The sequence below is a fragment of the Onychostruthus taczanowskii genome, unplaced genomic scaffold, assembly GCF_017590055.1.
Source record: "Onychostruthus taczanowskii isolate IOZ18803 unplaced genomic scaffold, ASM1759005v1 scaffold107, whole genome shotgun sequence".
Lineage (NCBI taxonomy): Eukaryota > Metazoa > Chordata > Aves > Passeriformes > Passeridae > Onychostruthus > Onychostruthus taczanowskii.
In genome coordinates, this window is record NW_024497297.1 from 649,820 (window position 1) to 669,342 (window position 19,523).

At 50.3% G+C, this 19,523-nt stretch overlaps 1 protein-coding gene across 1 annotated transcript; it reads left to right on the plus strand.

Annotated features, from left to right (window-relative positions):
* Positions 1-1,160: 1,160 nt before the first annotated feature.
* On the plus strand, positions 1,161-19,461 carry DELE1 (DAP3 binding cell death enhancer 1). The gene is made up of 11 exons (XM_041417844.1): positions 1,161-1,320; positions 1,405-1,501; positions 1,607-1,727; positions 2,048-2,191; positions 8,440-8,495; positions 10,243-10,336; positions 11,052-11,194; positions 12,020-12,178; positions 13,017-13,109; positions 16,426-16,582; positions 17,473-19,461. The coding sequence occupies exons 1-11, from the start codon at positions 1,217-1,219 to the stop codon at positions 17,727-17,729; spliced, it is 1,425 nt and encodes a 474-aa protein (XP_041273778.1). The 5' UTR covers positions 1,161-1,216; the 3' UTR covers positions 17,730-19,461.
* Positions 19,462-19,523: the final 62 nt, after the last annotated feature.

Genomic DNA, 19,523 nt, shown 5'->3' on the forward strand with positions numbered 1-19,523 from the left:
TGATCCACACGGAGCCAAGGTATTTGATTTATTTAGTTTACATTTTAGCAAACAAAGGCATCAGTGTTCACTGGCTACATGTCACCTAGTTCTCCTATTAATTAGTATTCTATCTTCTATTGGTTGATGAGTCTCTCGCTTCTCATGCTAATTAGTCCCAGGCTCAGTCCTTCTCCTCTTTTGGGTCAGTGGTTTCTTGGGCCATGGGTCAGTGGTTGCGACCTGCCCCTGATGGAATTACCTTCTACCCAATCGCAGCTGATTTCAGCCCAGCTGCTGAGTTGGCTTTATCACATTCTTCCTTATCTTGTGGGTTCTGCCAAATGTCCTTGTGTCTATAAATTCTGCCTTGTGTCCACCATCAGTGGTGCATCCTTCTTTACAAGCTTCCTCAGCCTCCCTGGGGCCTGAGGTCATTAAAATGTGTCCAGCCCTAAACCTTAGCAAGGCAATTCAAAGCAATTTGTCCTTCTAACACTTAGACATCACTTAGAGCTTGTTAGGTGCTATTTGTTCCAGGGATTAAATCTCCCTGCTTGTTGATGTGGCTTGAAAGCATACAAAGATCAAGCACCAAAGAAAACCCTTCCTTAATTTTAATTTATTTCACATTCTGCAACAAAAAGGCAGCACCCTGTTTCACAACCCCCTTCTCATTCCGTGTTACACTCTGGACAAACTGTTAACTATTTTTGACTCTTGAAATGTCAGCGTCATTTGCAAGGTCACTCTACCAACAAGTAATTGGTCTTCGGAACACCTGGACATCACTTAGAGCTTGTGAGCTGCTGTTTCACGGACACAATCTTCTTGCTGAATCGACTGGAAAACAGACAGAGATCAAACCCCGGTGAACGCATTTTGTTCAGAAATGTTTTACGTATTCCACATTTTGCACAACAGGACCCCCGGCGCCCTCAGAGCCCACACGGGACCTCCCGGCCGGGCGGCGCTCTGCGCGCGCTCCATGGCGGCGGGGCCGCTCTACCCGCGCTCTATGGTGCTGCTGCCGCTCTGTCCTCACTCCGTGGGGCCCATGCCGCTCTATCCCGTCTCCGTGGCGATGCTGCCGCTCCACCCGCCCGCTCTGTAGCCGCCCTTGTCCCCGCTGTCCCCTGCCTGGCCGCCGTGCCCGCAGCCCCGGCCCGCTGTGCCCCCGCCGTGCCCTCCCGCCCGCCCGTCTCTATAGCCCGCGCGTTCCGGCGGGGCGGGCGGGATGTGGCGGCTGCTGCTGCTGGGCCGGGGCCGCTGCGCGCCCACCCCCGCCCGCCCCGCCTGTGTCCCCGGGCTGGGCGACGGCCGCGGCCACAGCCCGGAGCGGTGAGTGCGGCTCGGGTGTCCCCCGCCCCGGGGTTGGCGGCGCGGCCCGGCCTCACGGCGCCCGTGTGTGTGCGGTTGTTGCAGGGCGCCCGCGTGTCAGGATGGCCCAGAGCGAGGAGGACGGCGGCAGCCGCTGCCCGGCCTGGTGCCCCGCTACTCCGTGCGGGAGGCCGTCACCTGGGTGAGGAGCAGCTCCGGGGATACCTCGGGGGGTCCCCGAGCAGAGCCGGGGAGAAGGGGCCGGGCGGGAGCGGGGCCGTTCCCTGACCGTGTTCGCTCTCCGCAGGGAGCTGTGGGCGCGCTGCTGCTGCAGCTGCTCCGGCAGATCGCGGGGCTCCGCTCGCTGCAGGACGCCCGGACAGAGCGAAGGCTTCCCTGGCGCTCCTCGCTGCCCCCCCAGCCCGCAGGTCAGCGGCTGGGGCCTGGGAGGGCGGCGGGGGCTGCCGGCTGGGATTCTGACTCGTGCTGTGCTGAATGAGGCTGGGAGAGAGCCGGGAGAGGCTGAGGGCCGCTCTCGGGCCCTGGGGAGTGTGTCAGAAGAATCTCTGATTCTTAACTGTTCGGTGCAATCCCACTCTGCGTGCCCTTACCTTTGTTTTCCATTCTGGATTCTGCTGCACGAACTTTTCCTCCTGCTTGTCTGTGTGGTCAGAGACACTGAGTACATACATGCACAGCCCGGTGTTGTCACCTGGAGCAGACACAGCCTTTGTGCTCTGTGTTACAGTGGCGACTGAAGCCTCAACCTGCAGTCCTGGTGAGCAGCTGGGGTCCCAGTTCCTGCAGAAAGCAAGTCCAGAGGCTGTACCAGAGAATTCTTCCTCAGGCATCCCTTCGGGGCAAGGAGAGAGGCAGCCCTGGGCAGAAGCAGGTACGTGCCATGTGTCGCAGGGCAGGGAAGGACCTGGGAGTTCCTCCAAGGCAGGCTCGGAGCCACAGAGTGTGTAGCTATTTATTGACATTAGAGGAGGCAGGTGAGAGTGGAAAGGTGGAATTTCAGAGAGATGAATCAGAGTCCAGAGACAGGAGGAAAAAACCTCCTGAAGGCAGAGACAAGGCTGTGCTGTAACTGCAGGTGACAACAGCTTTCCCAACAGTGCTCTGCCTTAGCAGACTGATTGCAGCATCCAGTCCTGTTCTTTTATTGTGGACAGATGTTTGCAGCCGGAAGGATTCAGGAGGATGATGCACCATTGATCTGGGAGACTGGTGTATGTGGTGTGAAACTGGAGGAATTATTCTCTTCCTGCAAGATGAGGATGCATTTCTGAGCTCCTATGCCATAGATAAGACAGTGGAAGGAGGTATCAAAGACATTATTAAAATGAGTTTTATAAAAATAGAAAGATAGACTCCAACAAAATTGAAGTCTCGCCCAGGAAAGCGTGTCCTACATAGGGAATTTAAAGTCACACCAAGGAAGATCAGATGAGGCCTACAGCTCACTAGATATAGAAACACTGATAATGGCCTCAGGAAAGTTGTTGGAAGCAGGAAGCCTGCTGGAACGGGTGGCAAGGGGACGACATTCAGTAGTGGTGTAGAAGAGGCACATCAGGAAACCAACCACAATGTTGGCTAAATCACAGGATCACAGACTGGTTTGGGTTGAGAGGGACCTGAAAGCTCTTCTTGTTCCCTGCCATGGGCAGAGACACCTTTCATTATCCCAGGCTTCTCCAAGCCCTGTCCAGCCTGGCCTTGGACACTTGCAGGGGTCCAGGGGCAGCCACAGCTTCTCTGTGCCAGGGCTTCAGCACACCCTCACAAGGGAGAATTTAAATAATGAAGGTGCTGCAGAAAAGGTCGGAGCTGTTTCCCATTTTCTGCTTTTCAGAATTTTGGCTTCCTTCTGTGCTGATTTCAGCTACTGCCCATCACTGCTTATCAAACCTTCTCCTGCCAGAGGTTACCATTCCCATCAGTTGGCAAATGGAGCATTTTGTTTCCATGTCTCCTAATTAACTCCAGGAAAACAGCCAGGTTAATTTACCTAAACTGCCAATTAGACTGTTTAACCCATCTGCTTTAGCCAGGAGCATATTAAGAAGCACTCCAGCACTGGCAGGTGACTGGACATGGACCTCTGGGAAGAGTGGTGGGAAGAAGTGGAGACAGCAGTGCCTGCAGTTGGCACAGCTGAACGTCCTGGAGTGCTTGTGTGTCTGACAAACAGCTCCTGCTGAGAGTCAACAGGAAGAGCTTTTGGGCAAACTGATAAATTGAACCGTGACAAGTCACTAAGGCCACGTGGTCTTTGTTCAGGTGTTCTTCAGAAGCTGGGAGATCACTGAACCTCCAAGGATGATCTGTAATGCCATGCTCAAGCCTGCTCTGTGGCCAGGGGAGTGAGCACTGACAGATTGCACAGCTTGGCTTTTAAAAATGGGTGGGTGGCTGTTGGTTTGAGGCACAGAACTGCAAAAAGGGTGATTCTGATTTGATAGAAATTCTGTTAGAGGATAGAGGTGTCAGATGCTGGGCTGTATCAAAGCTCTTGGAAGGATTTAGGAAGCCATTTCTCAGGCCAGCTTGCTCCCTTGCAGAGACTTGAGAGAGTTGTAAATCTACTAAGACTTCTTTGGAGAAGTCAACAGGCATGTGGAGCAAGATAATCCAGCTTTTAGCTTTCTGAAGATCATCCAGACAGGACCTAAACCAAAGCTATCTAAAGAATTAAGGCTGATGTGAAGGAACATGGAGGGGTTACTCTTGGGCTGGTAACTCCTTAAAGCACAAGAAAGTTTTCAGGGTGGAGAGCCATTACTGCAGGATTCCCCCGTCCTTTGTTAAACCTATTCTGTTCAGCACAGTCAGCAGTGATTTGAGGAAAAGAGGTGATGAATGAGGCAGCAGAAGCAGCAAATGGTACAGAATTCTTCAGGACAGGCAAAGGTTGCACAGAACCAAAGGCAGGGTAATCCCCAGGTGGGTTAAACGAGTGTGCACAGGGGAGCGTGGCTGTAGATACACACACAGAGTGAGGAGTGTCAAATTAATAATTGTCTTGCAGAGGGAACATTTAAAGTCACTGTGGATGTGCTTTTGATAAGGTTAAGTCAGTGCTCGGCAGCAGTGAGGCCAATTAAATGTTAATTATGGTGAAGGAAGGAGCTGAGGACAAGGCAGTGCTGTGGGTTCATGTGAGTCTGGGATGCAGCCACGTCTTGAGCACTTAAGGAAAAGACAGTGCCTGCAAAACAGGGACAAAACTGCAGAGAAAAGATGACAGGGAGACAATTACATCCAAACACAGACTGACTCTTCGGCTTAAAAAAAAGAAGTGGCAGAGAATGTGCTGGTGCTCTGTGAAACCAAAAGTGTTGAGAGAAAGAGAATAGGGACAGTCTTTTTCATAATGCTGATATTAAAAGGCAGCACAGAAGAGTCAGGTGGCACGTTTGGAAAAAAGCAAAAGGTATTTTGTATTTGGCCAGTGCCCAGGTAAATTGTGGAACTCGCTGCTACAGGCCAGAAATACAAGTGGGTTCCAAGAAGTGATTAGGTAAAATTACACATTGAAATGAGACTTAATTGGTCCAGCCAAGCCTCCTGCTCAGATCACAGAACAGCTGATTACTGGAAAGTTCTGCCAGGGAGAGCGTGACTTTATAATCCCTGCTCCTCACCCTTTCTGCCCAAGCATCTCCAACTGTCACTTGTCAGAGATAATATATGTCAGAAATAATTTGATTTTGCTCCGTGCATAAGTCCTCGGGTTACATTCCACATTTTGTTGTGCCTCCATTTTGTGGGAATTTATGGAGAAAAGTCAGGGGGAAGAGATTTGGTAATCTGCACTGCCTGAAAAAATGCAGGGTTTTGTCGTGTGAGAAGTCCTGGGAATCTTTCCATGGAAAGTGAAGCTTGATGATCCCTTTCTTTCACTACATTTTGCTTTCTACAGAAAAAACTGCCTGAGGTACAGGATGTTTTTTCCCCTGGTGTTTAGCTACTGAAAGAGGGTGAGGTTGGCAAAATGAGGATGCAGCAGGGAGCTGGGGAGAGCAGAAGGAAGAGAAGGACAGACGCCTGGCAGATGATGCAGGGGAATCTGGTAGCAAAGCCTTGCCATGAGAGAGCAGAGCTCAGAGTGCAGCAGAATGTACCCTCGCTGCTGCCAGCAATGCAAGGGATCTTCTGCAGAGAATTCCATGTCCTTCCCCTTTCTCTCAGTGTGTCAGTTCATTTCCACACTTGCTGGTGCTGGTGTCCCTGTGCAGTGACAATCTGCTGTTGTTGTGGAAAAGATCTGTGGGATGGATCCCAACATCTCAGCTTTCCACAAGGGCCATTCCCATTTTATTGGCGCACAATAGGATAAAAATCTATTCCTTTGTTTAAAAAGAAAACTTGAGGAAATTAACTTAAAACTTGCTTTAAGTAGCATTCTGGATATTGCTACCAGCAAGTCCTCAGCTCTGTGTTCACATCTTATTTTTTTCCATGCAATTTCTGCCTCACTCAGAGGCTTTTTGCTGGAAGTTAAAGGCACAGAGTGAGCAAGCAGGTGATTACAGCCAGTCTCAGTGTTACAGCAGCTGAATGATGCCCTGGGGAGTTGTATTTTACCCCTGGCAGAACTGTAAAATTCGTTATTTCAATTCTGAGATTACAGACATTGCAAAAGTGTGTTTTCATTTCAAAGCACAATGAAACCAATTGGAAACAGTGAAATTTTCCATGAGGCAGAAGTGCTGGATTTTGGCCAGCTCTTGTTGTGACTTCGTTCTCGTGGATGTTTTGGGATGAGCAATCTAGGCTGTCTAGGAGAAGATTATTAATTCCTCATTTGGAGCTAGCTGTGAGCAACACTTGATTAGTCCAGGATGAACAGGAAAGAGAGACAAAAATATTTATTAACTGCTGAAGATGTGAGCGTTGGGCATCCAGAACACTGAAAGCTGCAAGACTGCATGGAAAAAAGAATGTGCAGTCATGTTGCATTATAGCATGGTTTGAAGAAGTAGAAATAAAGTTGCACAGAAAATTCCAGCTGTGATATTCCCATCTTTTAAACATAACCTGAAGAATAATTTAGCTTGCCCAGCCTCAAAGGTGATTCTGAGGGAATTCAGGTCTTCCAGAGCAACTGTGGCTGCCCTTGAATCCCTGGAAGTGTCCAAAGCCAGGTTAGACAGGGTTTGGAGCAGCCTGCGATGGTGGGAGTTGTCCCTGCCATGGCAGGGTGAGCTTTAAGTTCCCTTCCAGCCCAAACCATTCTGGGACTCTGATCCTTCAGGACTGGGGCTGGGTGTCAGGATAGGTTGGTCCCTGTGCTTTTTTCCAGATGTTCTCTGGGATTGGTAACCCTGATCTGTGGAGATTTGAATGAGGAAGGGTTTCCTGTGGTAGAGGGGCACGAGGTGCTTCTGCAGGCTGACAGAATTCAGAATTAGTGGCTGTTTATTTTTCATGATTCAGTGGTTTGTCCAAATTACAACATTTTCTCAGTAAATTAGGAGTCTCTGATTTAGGAGTAGACACCCATGCAAAATGTATAGTTTCTTTAAAGTGTGGATGTACTAATGCTGTTTAAACAAGTAGTGGGAGAATTCTTAATATAGACAATTTTTTTTCCATGGGATTTGCAGTTGTTTGTGTGGCAAAAACCCAAATTACATCACAAGGGAGATACACGATAGAGCCTTACAGTGAGAAATATCAGATAATTTGATGCCTGCTCTGCAAAGAAACAGAAAGCACAACTAATAAATTCACAGATTATACTACTTTAGGTGGAATGCTGCATAGAAGTCACGTTTGCCACAGTGGTGTTGCTTGTTGGGTGAGTGGGGCCTGTTCAGATAACACACATTTGAATACAGCCAGGGGGGAATTGTTTGTCTGGGAATAATGAGGCTGCAGCTGGCACACAGGCCACAGCTCCCTGCGTGCTGTACAGCACAGGCACTGCAAGGAACACTCCTCCCTGCTGCACACCTCATTGCTGCTGCTCCTGGAGCCAAACAGGGCCAGGAGTCAAGGAATCAGGCCCTAAAAGGACGTTTTGTTTCACTTGCATTGGCTCTCACACAGCTTGAGAGGGAGGCACAGGGAGGGCACAGCTCTGGCTCAGAGTGGTCCAGGCTCCAGCACCTGGAGTTCAGTTTCCTGTGGAATCCAGCTGCTTGTGGTGATCCAGGTTATAAATCCTTGGCCTCAGGCTGTCCCCTCTTTGTGGAGGTCATTGTCCTCTTGCAGTGGCAGGAGTGATGCCACTGTAACCACTGCCAGCACCGTCCTGCTCTGAGCAAGGTGGCTTAGCTCAGGTTGGAGATGCTCTGTCAGATAATTGTGATTTGAGATGGTGACAAAGTGCTGAACTCGTGGCTGTCCCAGTGTGCCTGAGAGGGCTGATCATCCCCTGGCACCGGAGCAGGGCTGTACCCTGCAGAGAAATTACCTGGAGAAGGACATGGGGAGGCAGCACCTCAGCTGAGGGTTGGGTGTGATGCCCTGGGCGAGCTGGGAGCTGCAGCAGTTCTGATCCGGGCAAACTGGGCACGAGGAGGCAACATCACCCCTCCTGTGACACTGCTGAGAGGGGCTGCACCTCAGTAACCCTGTTGGAAATTCAGGAATAGTAGCAAAAAGTCAAAAAATTAACCAAGGCTGGCAGAAAAGTGCTGCAGTTGAAATATGTGAATGGTGCAGCCTTTTTAGAATCACAGACAGGAATCAAGAGGGGCTGATTAGTCGTGTCAGAACTTTCAAAAGGAGGAATTGGCTTTTTAGTAAAGAAGAAAAAACCTAGAAGAGCCAGTGCCTGGGAGCAGAAACCCAGAGTAGAAGTACTTTAATTTGAAATGAAGCACAGGGGTTTAAAGCAGTGATTACAAGTTACTGGAACATTTAGGAGAAGCAGAAGATTCTCTACTTTTGGTGTCTTCAGATCAAAACCAGGGGCCTTTCTGGAGGAGCTGCAGCCACAGGGCTGGATTCCAGAACTTGCTTTTGCTCCAAAGGTCAGATTGGTTGGAATTCCTTCTGTTCCTGATGTCCCTGACTGAATGGGAGATCAGGTCTTTAGGAAAGAGCTACAGAGCAGAGGGGATGAGAAGAGGCAGAGATGTAGCACTGCTAAACTTTGCTTTTTGTTGTATTTTTTTAATGCAGGGGAGTTCCAAATCCCTGTGAGCTCTGGGGTGGGGCCAGTTCTCCACAGTGCAAAGGTAAGGTTTCATTTTCCACCCCCTCTGTCTGCACCTTCCCTGCAGGAACACATCCCAGAGCTACCCCAAGCACAGCGTGAGCAACACTCACACACAAGACTGAGAAAAAAAGGGAGATGGGATATACTGACCTTTGCTATAGCCAGAAAATTCCAGGATTTACAGACTGCTATCCCCATCCTTTGATGTGTCTGTGTAACAGGGCTGCTGGCAGAGAAGCACTGAAAGAATAGGGTGAGAAACACCAAACCAAGCAACCAAACAAAAAAATAAATTCAGCAGCACCAGTGTGTTGCTGTGTATATGCATTTTGATGCAATCTTTCACTAGGTGATTACATGCTGTTGCTATTTTGGTGTTTACCAGACAACCCATGACTGGGGAAGGTGGTGTCACTCCAAATGCTGCAAATCAGGACTGGCTCTTGTCTGGTAAAGAGGGAAGCACTTGGGGCTTGAAGAGAGTGCATCAGCTTGAGAGTCACAAGGCCATAAATTATATTATTGTTCTTGTTGTGATTAAACCTGCCAATTTTTTGCAATTCACATCTTAGATGCAAATAATTCCCTTTTTAAGATAATCACTCATCTGAGTAATCGCTCAAGGACACTGTGAGCAGAGTGAGGTAAATTCAGCTTTTAGCAGAGTGAGTTCCTGCAAAAGGCACCAAGGAGGAATTTGCTTGATCTGCTGAGGGAGTGAGCGTGGATCTCTCCATCCTGGGAAGTGCCCCTTGTGCAGGACTGGAGGAAGAGCCTGCACCTGGGTCATGGAGCAGCTCAGGGAGGGGCCTTGGACCTGTCTTGGCCTTTTGGGAGTAGCCCCGAGCTCAGCAGTGGAGCTGTGGGTGCCAGGGGGCATTTTCCTGATTCCCTTTGTGCACTGAGCTCTGCTGCCACTCGATGGCACTCGGGTGTGGAGCTGGGCTGGGCTGAGCCTCCTCCCATGTCCCGGGCTGTTCATTGCTCAGGAGGGAAGGATTTGCTGTGCCCTGCAGGGTTTCAGCAGCACTGGGCAGTGCTCAGTGCAGCTGAGGGGGCAGCTCAGCTGGAACTGGGTAAAGCAAAGGTGTGAGGGTGTTTTGGCAGGGACTCTGCTCTGAGCACAGTGTGGGAGAGGGAACAAGGGGTTATGTTATTTTTGGAGGGGGGAGTTATCTTAGAATCATGGAATATCCTGATTTGGAAGGGATCCATGAGGATCATCAGTCCCAGCCCTGCCCAGACACCCCAACAATCCCTGGCAGCGCTGTCCAAAGGCTCCTGGAGCTCTGGCAGCCTCGGGCCGTGCCCATTCCCTGGGGAGCCTGGGCAGTGCCAGCACCCTCTGGGGGAAGAAGCTTCTCCCAAAATCCAGCCTGAGCCCTCCCTGGCCCAGCTCCAGCCATTTCAGGGCTGCTGGCCCTGTCCCAGAGCAGAGCTCAGAGCTGTCCCTGTGCTGCCCACCCCCGAGGAGCTGCAGACTGCTGGGTAGGATGAGGGGTTTGCTGAGTTCTGAAAGGTCTGCTGGTGCCTGAGAGGCTGCACCAAGCTCCCTGGCCAGAGGGCAGGGGAGCAGTGTCCATACAGCTTCCCCAGCGAGGTGGCTGTGTAGGACAAGGAGGGTTTTGTGTGTACACATGACCTCACCCTCCTGATGACTGAACTACCCTACAAACAGGTCTCACTGCTTGGTTTCCAAGCCAGCATCTCCTCTAGTGTTGATATGATTTAGCTGTCTTTAATAGCTTTTTTCTCTGACTCCTCAGGGTGACCCAGCTCAGCGAGGGCATTTAGAGGAAGCCGCTTTCCAATTGCAGCAGATTTTCCGAATTGATATTTCCATTGCATTGAATATCCTTGGTAATGTGGAGTTGGTTTTGTTTTGCCCTTAAACCACAGGTTTCTCATTTTGGAGGACCTCCAAATGGTTGCAGGTCTTCTGAGAAGGCAGGGATGGCAAATACCCAAGCTGAAGCCTCCTTTCAGCAATTTAACTGTGCTTGGAGAGATTTATTGCCCTTTGTCCCATCGTGCCACCTGATTTATCTCAGCATATTTCAATCCAGGCTTGCTTGAAGCCTGCACTGTTGTCCTGACATCTGTAGCTGGAAATTAAGCCATCTCTGTCTTTTTTGCAACACAAGATGTCATATTCTTGTATCCTTCTTTTATTGTCTGAGCTCACAGTTTTCCTGGCAAGCTGAAAAAGCAATTGCAGGATTGCAACTCTAAGAAAAGCAGAAGGAAGATGCAATGAGCTAAGAAAAGTCCCTGCCCTATATACACCACTAGTTGCAGCACTGAAAAGCAAGTTGTTTCTGTGTGAGCCATACGTTGTGTTAGCCTGTGATCCCTCTCTGCCACGAGCCCAGAAAAATCCCTAAAATGCAGTGTTGCCATTTTTCTTAGGGAAACTGTGGAAGGAGGGTTGGTGAGCCAGCTGGAAGTGGCCCAGAGCACTTGGTGTGAGCCAAGGAAGGCCCAGTGGCTGTGGGGGAGGTTGCTGCATTGGAGGCTGGGTTCTGGCTGTGTGCTTTTCCCTGTTTTCCGTGGGTTTAGGCTCTGTTTTCCTCAGGGATCGAGAGCATGAGGGCGGGGCACTGCCGGGTGGCCTTCACCTGCTTCAAGCTGGCAGCAGATCGGGGCTACAGCAAAGCCCAGTTCAACGTGGGGTTGTGCTACGAGCACGGCAGGGGCACGGAGAAGGACTTGGAGAAGGTATCCAGGGCCTGCCTGGGGGGTGAGGGTGGGCAGCACACATCAGGAGAGGGATCTGTGCTGGGTGCTTAGAGCTTTGTTCCATTTACATGGCTTGGAAAGTCATGGAATGTCCTGAGCTGGAGGGAACCCCCAGGGATCATTGATCCACCTCCTGGTCCTGCACAGGCACCCCAACAATCCCACCCTGTGCATCCCTGGCATTGCTGTCCAAAGGCTCCTGGAGCTCTGGCAGCCTCAGGGCCATGCCCATTCCCTGCGGACCCTGGGAGACCCTAGGCTCTGAAGACTCAGTAGAAAATGCTGGAAATAATAAAAATTGCGGCTTTGCAGAGCTGCTTTCAGTGTCACCAATCCCCTCAGAGAGGTGTTCTGAGATCCCTTTCCCACAGCTTCTGAGGTTCTCCAGGTGCACAGGCTGTGCTACCAGCACCCAGCGGGGTTCCAAGGAGAAACCTGTCATGTTGCTGTATTTAAGACACCACTGCACATCCCAGGGCTTCTCAGATCTCCAGTTTGGCTCCTGTAACTCCAGCCTGCCACCTAGTGCAAGCTGGCCAGCAGCTGCTGGAGCTGGGCAGAGCTGCAAAGGCAGATTGGTTTGAGTCATGGTTGGCCCAGTGCCACCCCCTTAGCTCAGGCCGGGTGGTTCCAGGGCTCTGGGGCAGTCACCGTCCACTGTCTCACCTGACCCAGCTGATGTTCTGCTGTAGGAGGGCTCTGGGGAGGGATGCAGCTTGTGATGGGTCTAGCCAGAGGGGTGAAGCTTGAAGGGAGCCATGTCATGTTCAGGGCATGCATCAGCTGGGTTTCTCTCTCTCTCAGGCAGGTTTTTATTACTGCCAGGCAGCCAGCAGCCGTCACCCCATGGCCCAGTACCGCTACGCCAGGTACCTGCTCCAGCACGGCCCTGGCAGCCCCTGGGACAGGCATCACAAGGCTGTGGCACTCCTGGAGCAAGCAGCAGGGGCTGGCATCACAGAGGTTGGTGTCTTTAGTCAGAGAGCCAGCAGAGAGCCCTGACTGAAGGGTTGGAGCCACGTCCTAGACAGCACTGGAAGGGAAAGCCTTCCAGTGTGTTTATCCCTGCTCACAGCACAGGGGTTGGGACTAGAAGATCTTTAAGGTCCCTTCTGAGCCAAACCATTCTTTGATTCTCTGTTTATATTCCTGACAGTGTCTCGGAGACAGCCCTGCCTGCAGACGGAGCCACTGTGCCTCACATTGGTTGGCTGTTATCAGTGGGACTCTTACATGAAATCTTTGGCTGGGAGAGCTGACCTGTGCTTGAAAACACAGCTCAGTTTTTATCTCCTCTCAATTCCAAGAGTACAGGTCGCTGTACTGGAGGAACTTCCAGTGCTTGAAGCAAGAACAGATCCTCATTTTGTATCTGTGACTTTCTGAGATGACTCATCTGTGCAGATCTGTCTCCTGCCCTCCTTTCCCACTCCAGGAGATGCATTTAGGCATGTGCCATCTCGCCCTGGGAATGCCAGGCTGGCAGTGCCTGTGCCTCCTGGTGCTCAGTGGCCAGGGGATGCATCTGCTGCATCTTGGGGACAGGACACGAATGGGAGCCATTCCCTGGCTCTGACTCCCACAGGGAGTTTGAAATGATACTCTGGCTCTCAAATGTGAATTCTTTGTGTTTATCAAGTCATGCTGATTTTTCTTAGGGCAGCCCTGGCTCTCCCAAGAGCCCCTGCACAGGCAGGGTCCTTACCACACTGCCACAGTAACCCCAGCAGCTTGAAAAAATCAGTAAAAAACCCGAATAATTAAAATCCTGGCTGATCTGGACCGTGTGGTTTTCTTGCAGGCACAGGCTTATCTTGGAGTGTTCTACATGAGGGGGCTGCAGCCTCAGGAGAAGAGAGGTCTGAAGTACCTGCTGCAGGCAGCAAACAGTGGGGTAAGGAGTCTTGCTGCCAGGGATTGTCCTCAGCTTGGGATCTGCAGGTGGAGGATTTCAGGGTTTCTTGGAAACGGGAGCGAGTGTCAGGATTTTACTGCCCAGTGTGAAGGGACGGAGCACAGCCTTGGTGCCTCTTGGGGAGGAGACAGGCCCTGGGCACAGACCCTGCAGAAACAGCCCTCTTGGGCTGGAGGAGTTCCTGCAGCACCAGTGCCTGTATCCATCTTCCAGCATTGTACAGCTTTCCCATTATGGAGCATCTACACCCTCTTCAGTCAAAATCCTTCACTACTGCATCACTTGGAGAACTTCATTTTGTTTATCTCAAATCTGTTCTTCAAAATTGGCCCATTGTTTCCCTCCTTTTATAGAGAGGATGGAAAGACTTGTTTCTGGATTTATTTTTAAATTCAGGCACCTTTAACATATTGAAACACTTGAATCTCCATTCAGCCTTCCCCATTGTTGCTGTTTCTCTTCACAGGTCATGTTAGATCCCCAAGAATCTTCTTGCATGCACTTTCCCCAAGTGGCCCAGGTTTCTCTTTCTTGAAGGGCAGTGCCACAGTGTGGGCACAGCACTCTCCTGAACCCCCACCAGCATTTAGAGGAGCACGAGTGTGGATCCCATGTCTTGCAGCCAGGTTTCTGCATCCCACAGTTCTGTTTCTTGCCATTGTCCCCTTGTTTTCAGCTGCATTGTAATGGCCAGGTTTTTTTTTGGTTTTTTTTTTCCTGAAGAACTTGTTCATTTTAACTCCAGTTCTCACAGCTTTTGTGCAATGGAAAATAATGAATAGCTGTTGCCTGTTCTGCTGGCTAATAGTTGTGGTTGTGGTGCCCTTTAGTGTGTCCTCTCTGAGTCATTTCTTTTGCAGGCTGCAGTGCTGGTTTAGTTTCTGTCTCCATGTAGTTAAGCTGTTCTGCTTTGCTTGTCAGTCTTCTGTCTATTTTTCTAATGCTCCTTTGACCATTTTAAGATGCTTGGACTAAAAGTGGACTCAGGATGGAGGTATGCCATGGATCTCACATAATGAGCTCCTCTGCTTTGTTCTTCATTCCCTTCCAATAATCCCTAGCCCTGCTTGCCCTTTGCCTGGCACTGAGCAGTGATGAGATGGTCTCAGGGAACAATCACAGTGTGATACCCAAATTTCTTCCTATCAGCACTACTTTGCATTTGGCAATACTGTTTCCTTTGTGATTGTGTTGTTCCTTAGGTGTGTGAGATCTTCTTTAAATTAATTCTTTGTAGTAAGTTTGACCATTTTGAGTAGTCATTTTTACATCCTTGTAAACTTTGCCACTTGGGTTTTCACCCTCTTTCCAGCATGGAGACACTCACTTTCAGTCTGCTGAGACAAGGCCTGACTTGCCAGAGCAGCTCAGACATCACAGTACACAGTATTTAGTTCTAAATCTGCTAAAAATCTCTCCTGAGCTTCATCCTTGGCTCCTTTTTTCCAGCCTGGAGTCAGAGGCTTCCGCTGAACAGTATCACATTGAGTTATCCCATTAAACAGATGATTGGCATTTACTGGTAATGCCTTAACAACACAAAATCTGTCAGGTAACTGCAGGTCCTCAGGTGCACCCCTGGCACGTTTTGGTCAGAATTTCAGACTCCAAGCATCCTTCCCCATCTCTGCTGCTCAGCAGGTGCTGTGGATGCTTCAGGGCCTCAGCCTTGAGGGCAGGCTGATGGTGGGCTCCCTGGGATGGGATGTCCCCATTTTCCTGGGAGAAGAACTCCATGGACAGGTTCACTTCCCATTACCCTGCAGTTGGAATAGATGTTTAGTTGGCTGAAAGAACACTTGGCATGGATGAAGCAAGGACAACATAGTTTAGTACAAATCCAGAGAAAGGAAAACAGCACAAAAAGTCATGGATTCAGTGTTTCACTGGTTTTTCTCTCTGCTAGAGCTGAGCTGGGAACTCTGACAAGTGTTTTTCCAACACAAAAACTGTGTTCTAGTTTGTTTCTTGTTTCCCACTTTTTATCCTCCCTGATTTCCTACATGCAGCCACAGAATATAAACCCCTAATAAAGGGTTCTGTTGGAGAACTGGGCCTGACTGCAGATTTCTAAGGGTGTTGCAGTCACTTCTGCCATGCTAATTTGGGGATCTCCCCTCGCTGCAGTCTTGGCTCTGAGGTGTTCATCCTGTGAGAGAAGGTGGTGCAGCTCTCCTGATTGAACCCTATCTCTTGTCACAGCTGAAGTGCCAATCCTTCAACCTGTTTATCTCATCTCTAAAGGAGTTTATTGCTGTCATAAGCTGAGACTTGCAACATTTTGCAAAGCACCCACTCACTGAGTTCTTCACTTGCCTCTACCAGCTACATCCTAGACAGCAATACTTGCAATATGTTCTTTTCTAGTGGCTCTATTAAAACTTGCTACTTACTTGGGGTTTTTTTTCTTTTTTTTCTTTTTTTTTCTTTTTTCTTTTTTTTTTTTTTTTTGCAAAGCCTTGTTTAGTTCATGTTTCTGGCAGTCACACTCTTTAGGCTGTGCTGCTGGCTTTGTTGCTGGAAAGGTCTGTGTGACCATGAGTCTGTGCAGTCTTTTTAATGTCTTCAGGAGTGTCATCCTGCTTTCCTGCTCTCTGAGACCCTTTTCCTCCCATTGGATCTCAAGGATAAAATGCACAGCTGACACATAAACATGTCATGGGTTTGGATTTGGCTTCACTGCAGTGCCAACCTTTGTTTTCCAGTTCATTCCCAGCAGTTACATATGTCTGAGTGGTTCAGGTGCTTTTTCTCTAGTGCATATTTGCTTCATTTACTTCATTTCTGCTGCCTGAGATTTCTTCTGGAATAGAATGAGGTGAGGCTGAGCAGGAGAGTGCTGCACTCTTGTGTTAAAGGGGAATTTCTCAACCCTTGGCAGCAAGTACCTCTGTGCCATTTGTGATGTTTTTACAAGACTTGGGCTTGAACTCTCTTAGGGCAGTCTCAGGGCGTGCTCAGAGTTTGGGTGGAATCAGGATGTGGCGCAGTCAGGGCTGCCCAAGACACCTCAGCTCTGACCTCTGAGACAACTGAGCTGCTCTGCAGAGCCAGCTGCTCCTTTGTTCCCCTGCCACAGCCCTGGGTGTTGAAGGGAAATCAGTGAATTTAATTGGAAAGGGATAGGAAGGAGCAGGCCCAGACATGATGCTTCTCTCCAGGGGACTAAACTACTGAAGATACAGCCTAAGGGATGGAGCAGTAACCTTAGCAAGGTGACCAAAGATAGAGCAGTAAATTCTGAAGAAGGTGCTAAAGACTCTCTGTTTCCTTTCCTGTGTGATTGCTGTGCCAGGATGCCCAGAGCAGGTTCCACGTGGGCATTTGCTACGAGCAGGGCCTGGGAGTGCAGCAGAACGTGGCGGAAGCGCTGAGGCACTACCGGCAGTCGGCGGCCGCGGGGAACAGGCAGGCCCGGGAGAGACTGCGGGCATGGGAGCAGGAGCTGCAAGGTACCAGGGCCAGCAGGCCACCAGGGGCTGGGGACTGCATGGGCAGGTGGCCCTGTGAAAGTGGGGCCTGTGTTGCCAGAGGAGGGCTCGCACAGGGCCACGGCACAAAGGAGTTCTTTGTGCTGAAGGGAAGGCCCCACTTCTCCTCCTCAGTTCTTTCCAGTCCAGCTGGAGAAGCTGTTCCCATAGTATGATGTGTCACAGAATCATTTCTGTTGAAAAGACCAGCTGTGTCCTGGGGGACACCAGGCCCAGCATCACCAGCTGGGCTAGGAAGGGATTGTCCCGCTCTGCTCTGCTCTGCTCTGCACTGGGGAAGCCTCACCTCCAGTCCTGCAGGCAGTTTTAGGCACCACAGTATAAAAAAGGCATTAAACCATTAGAGAGTGTCCAAAGGAGGCCACGAGAATGAGGGTCTGGAGGGGAAGCCTTGTGAGGAGCAGCTGAGGACACTTGGTTTGTTCAGCTGGAGAAGAGGAGACTGAGGGCAGAGCTCACTGTGGTTTTCAATGTCCTCCTGAGGGGCAGCACTGGGCTCCAGTGTCTGTTTCCTGTGACCAGGGACAGGACCTGAGGGAATGGCTGGAGCTGTGTCAGGGGAGGTTCAGGTTGGATACCAGGAAAAGGTTTTTCACCCAGAGAGTGGTTGAGCAGTGGAACAAGCTCCCCAGGGCAGTGGGAACAGCACCAAACCTGTCTGAGTTCAAGAAGCACTTAGACAATGGTCTCAGGCATAGGGTGGGATTGTTGGGGTGTCTGGAGGACCAGGAGCTGGTCTTGATGATCCTTAAGGGTCCCTTCCAACTCAGGGTATTCTGGGATTCTGTGGTTGTATGATCAAGCCCAGCCTTTGCAAGTGTCATTAACACCTTGTTTTTCTGTACTTTCAGATGTGCACACAAAGCATCCATTCCCTTCAGGATTAAGAGCCTCCTCCTCCAGCCCCAATTTCTGGACTATTGAGCCTGTGTCTGCAGGTCTCCACAGCAGCCAGCCAGGACAGTGTGGCCTAACCCTGCCCCACTCCTGGAGCACAGGCACACTGCACGTCATGCTGCTCAGCAGTGCAGGGTGGAGCTGTGCCTTTGGAGCCAGGACAGTGCCACTGGAGCTGCAGGGCTGGGAGCCCCAGCACTGCTGGCAGTAGAGCAGGCAGAGGGCAAGGCAGCCCATGGTGTGGGCTGGAACCAGGCTGGCAATGAATGGGAAGAGAAAGCTCTCTGTTCATGGAACAGAAGGCATTTTTAAATACCTGGGCTTTGAGAATAAACCTTGTGGATCTCCTGCAGCACCAAGTACTCTACCTTCCACACAGGGATGTTGCTTCTGCACCTGCATTTTTGTACTAGAGCCAAGCTGTGGCTGCCCCTGCATCTCTAAAAGTATCCATGGCCAGGTTGGACAGGGCTTGGAGCAATCTGGGATAGTGGAAGGTGTCCTGCCATGGCAGGGGGTGGAATAAGATGAGCTTTAAGGTCCTTCCAGCCCAAACCATTCTGTGTTCTGCACCACAGTGGTGTGATCTGGGGTTCTAATTCCAGTAGCCCTGCATGTCTTGCTCATGATCCCCCAGGGAGGTTTACAAGCTACCGTATGGGGATGTTGGCAACTAACCCTGGGACTGTTCTGGCCCACACCCTCTGTCCAAGGCAAGTCCCCACAGTGCCCCTGCTACCAGCACAGTGTAGGCTGGCTCTGTGTTGCCATTATGGCAGTTTAATCTGCTTTCAGAGCTGGGCAAGCAAGAGAGTGAATTCTCATCACTGGGCAGTTTTTTATGGGATGTGACAGATCCACCTGTAGCAGTGAGGTGACAGCTGTCCCCAGCCATCCTGCACCATGTCAGTGTCCTTCTGTTCCCACTCCTGCAGCCCTGGCAGGGAGCTGCTCCCACAGGCACACCTCTCTGAGACACAGTGAGCAAGGTTTGCTTCAAAATCCATCGTGTCCCTGTTTGCTGAGCACGCCAGCTCATTTTCAGCAGAGTGGATAAGGGATGCTCCCAGTGGGAAGGCACCACTGGCAGGCAGCAGCAGCAGGCAGCTGGTGTGATAATTTCCTCCACTGGGGCAGCTGAATCCGGAAAAAGGCATTTGTTCACACCAGTTTAAACTGGTTCAAGGGCATCTGTGCAAGCTGCCCAGCTTCCTGTGACCCTGGTGCTCTGTGTAGATCAGGCTCTGCAAAACAAAGGCAATGGCCGCATCCTGAACTTCTCCATGCAGCAAGGGAGGGGCACAGCCAGCCCTCAACACATCTGATTGTTCTTCTGGTCTGCTCTCTCCTTCTGCTCAGACCAAACTTTCTTAGACCATTTCCTTTATCAAGCAGGATACAAGGAGCAGGAAATTCCTGGGGTGGATTTCCTATGCTGTGATAATCCAGAGCATGCTTACGCATTGGTCAGGATGGGAGAGGGGCTGGGGGGCTGAAAGCAGTTTGCAGAATCAGGAAGTTGAACCAGGAGGGAGGAATTTGTCTCCTTTTATACCTGCTTGTTATAAGGTATTTTTGTGTAAGGATTTTCCTCTGACAGGGACATCAAAGCAACTTTACAGAGGGAGATGTAAGGTTGTGCTGGCTGTTTGTCCCTCTGCCTGTGCTCCCAAGGTACAGAGGAATCCCACAGGGCTCAGTCACAAATGCCTCCCTCATGGTTTGCACAGCTGCGTCTCAGTTAGAATCTGGCTCTCTGACATTGTTTTGGTGCAAGAACCTGTTTTGTTTGTAAAACAAACCAGCAAGAGATTTGTGTTAGCAGAGCAGCAGCACGAGCAGGCCAGGCCAAACCCATCCGTGGATGGATGCCAGACATGGGCTCATCTGTACAAGCATTTTGGAGACTCGAAATAAAACAACATTTTGGATATTAAAAAGTCCACCTGGGGAAACCTCACTCCATTGTTCTTGTCATTTAGCCCCAAGAGCAACAGAAAGGGGT